At 42.7% G+C, this 2,500-nt stretch overlaps 1 protein-coding gene across 3 annotated transcripts in view; it reads left to right on the top strand.

The window, feature by feature from the left end:
• Positions 1 to 2,500, top strand: part of LOC144974842 (glutamate receptor-interacting protein 1-like) — a 90,672-nt gene that overhangs the window by 65,339 nt on the left and 22,833 nt on the right. For all 3 annotated transcript variants that reach the window (XM_078918186.1, XM_078918187.1, XM_078918188.1), the window contains 3 exons: positions 103 to 248; positions 833 to 992; positions 1,860 to 2,005. In XM_078918186.1, the coding sequence (XP_078774312.1) occupies positions 103 to 248; positions 833 to 992; positions 1,860 to 2,005 (452 nt within the window). The remainder of the gene's footprint in view (positions 1 to 102; positions 249 to 832; positions 993 to 1,859; positions 2,006 to 2,500) is intronic.

The following is a 2,500-nucleotide window of genomic DNA, read 5'->3' as shown; positions in this document are numbered from 1 at the left end:
ATGATGATGATGATGATGATGATGATGATGATGATGATGATGATGATGATGATGATAATGATTATTATTATTATATCTTGTTTCTTTCTAATCCAAATCAAGATGCGACTCCTTGATGGTGGGAGATTTGATCATCTCCGTCAACGAGATTCGAACCTCAGGCCTTCGTCATGAAGAGATAATCAACCTGCTCAAGAATGCTGGAATCAATGTCAGTTTGGAGATAGAGTACAGGATACCCAACCCTGGTGAGTGTAGATAGCTCTCTCTCTCTCTCTCTCTCTCTCTCTCTCTCTCTCTCTCTCTCTCTCTCTCTCTCTCTCTCTCTCTCTCTCTCTCTCTCTCTCTCTCTCTCTCTCTCAGCCTGGCGATGGATATCGTGGCGTATTAATTGGATCTCAGGTTTGGCCCTTTGACACCTCAATATTTTCATTCTCTGCATTCATCTGGCTGGAACTTCTCCTTACCCTTTATTTCTCATCATACTTATACAATTATTCTCACAATGTGTGCGACTTTGTGGATTTGTGGTAAAGCATTGGCCTTCGAGTAAAGGTCACTGATTCAAGTCCCACTATAAGAGGCGCAATGTTGAGTCCTTGGAAAAATACTCTTTAGTTATATTCCTTTGTGCACTCAGACCAAAAATGAGTACTTGGCTAGTAACAGCGTTGCATCTGTAGAAAAGAAAAGTAAAAAAAAGTAATAAAAAGCGTCGTCTCGTCCTACATGTTAAGTTTCTATCGGCTTGAAAAGATCTTTGAGTACATATAGCGGATATTGAGCCACGTTTATAGATCTCATTTTTAACAAAAATCTTTTTTTTTTTCAGGTCCCCTCAGTCCTAACATACAAGTGAAAAAGTGTGATGTGGTGCTAGACAAAGAACCATCGGGTTTTGGGTTTACCCTCAGAGGAGGCATGCTAGTGGAATCCATGAGATCGCATCCCTTGACGGTGGTAGCCATTCGAAACGGAGGGCCTGCACACAGGTAAGGACGCTTCAAGTTATTTTCTTCTTTGAACTCCTTACAGACGGGGTTCAGTTTCAGTCTAACCTGACATTGCATTTTGCTGCATCTATCTCGTCCCTTTCCGGAATTGGCCCAAATGAAGAATAGCTTGACTTATTCAGGTCACGCCCAACCTGACTCGTTTTTCCCTTATTATTTTCCTGAAACACTCAGTTTGAGACCTGTAAATGTCGAAGGTTCAATCCCACTGTGGGCACGCATTGTTGAGTCTTTGGGAAAGGCACTTCAATCACATTTTGTCAATAGATAGTATGCAGATGACGTCACTCAGGCCTTTGTTATTGTTTTTGCCATCCGCGTTTGTGAGTTGTTCTCACTAAACCGTATTATCCAGACTATAAAAGTTCATGGTTACACAGAGTTTGTGTGTTGGTCCGTTATACTTCCGGATGGCAATGTTGTGAACTCCTTGGCCAAGCGCATTCTATCTATACACTCAGGTGTAAAATGAGTGCATGACCGGTAATAGCATATCGCCTTACTGCTTACCTGTCTCGCCCTTTCCGTTGGCATGACGCTTTGGTATGGTGAAAATCACTCTCTCAATCACTCACTCAATCACCCACTCAATCCTCTCCGGGTCTCCCAGATGCTATTCTTGGGGCCACTTAGAGGGACAGACATCTCTGCTTTAGGTCCCTCAGCTCTACACATTACGTCTACATGTATCCTTGGGACGGCCTCGCTTCCTTTTTCTTTGGGATGTCCATTGCAAAGCTTTTCTCGTTAATGTTTCTGCGTCAGATATGCTTTCTATTCCATTTAATGAGACTCGCTGAATAGAAAAGCTCATGTCTTTATATTTCATATGTTTAAACATTTCAGGGAAGGCAGCATCAAAGTTGGTGATCAGATTCTCTCTGTCAATGGATACAAGGTGACTCATCTCAGTCTAGGAGAGACCCTAGGTCTTCTGTCACAATGCGAGTCACCTGCTTGCTTTACGGTGGCCTACGAGGCGGCGATCATGGGTAAGCACTTAGAATAAATGTTTAGAAAATTCTGACCCTCTACATGGCATTACCCACCAAATTAAATGAGCTCAAACCGCGTTAGAAGGGCCCCCAAGCCAAAAACAACACAGAACTTGGAGGACGAGACATTATGCCGCTTGTACTTATTTTGTGACGCCACTGTTACCCACTGGTTACCCGTTTAACAACTAAATTAGTTTAGGAAATTTGAGTTAAGAGCCTTTTCTAAGAACCCACCCTTGCGCCCCACAAGTCCTCAGCCGACTATCATAGCACGACAAGGCGGGGTTAATTTTTTACTTAAACAAAGCATCAGATCTTATCGGTTTCACAGCGAAATCAGTTACAGCAATGCTACTGGAACTTCATTACAACCCGATTCCCAACCTTGTTACTGCTCTCTCGGTAAAAACGGTTTAGTCACTAGTTAATCAGTTTTTACTATCTTTAATCACGAGAGACTACCATAGGCAGGGAGGCACTTACTGTGTC

This window comes from Berghia stephanieae, chromosome 6, assembly GCF_034508935.2.
Source record: "Berghia stephanieae isolate SIO BIC M18660-M18661 chromosome 6, UCSD_Bste_1.3, whole genome shotgun sequence".
Taxonomy (NCBI): domain Eukaryota; kingdom Metazoa; phylum Mollusca; class Gastropoda; order Nudibranchia; family Aeolidiidae; genus Berghia; species Berghia stephanieae.
The sequence above is the reverse complement of the archived record's forward strand: the minus strand, read 5'-3'. Positions and strand labels throughout refer to the sequence as shown.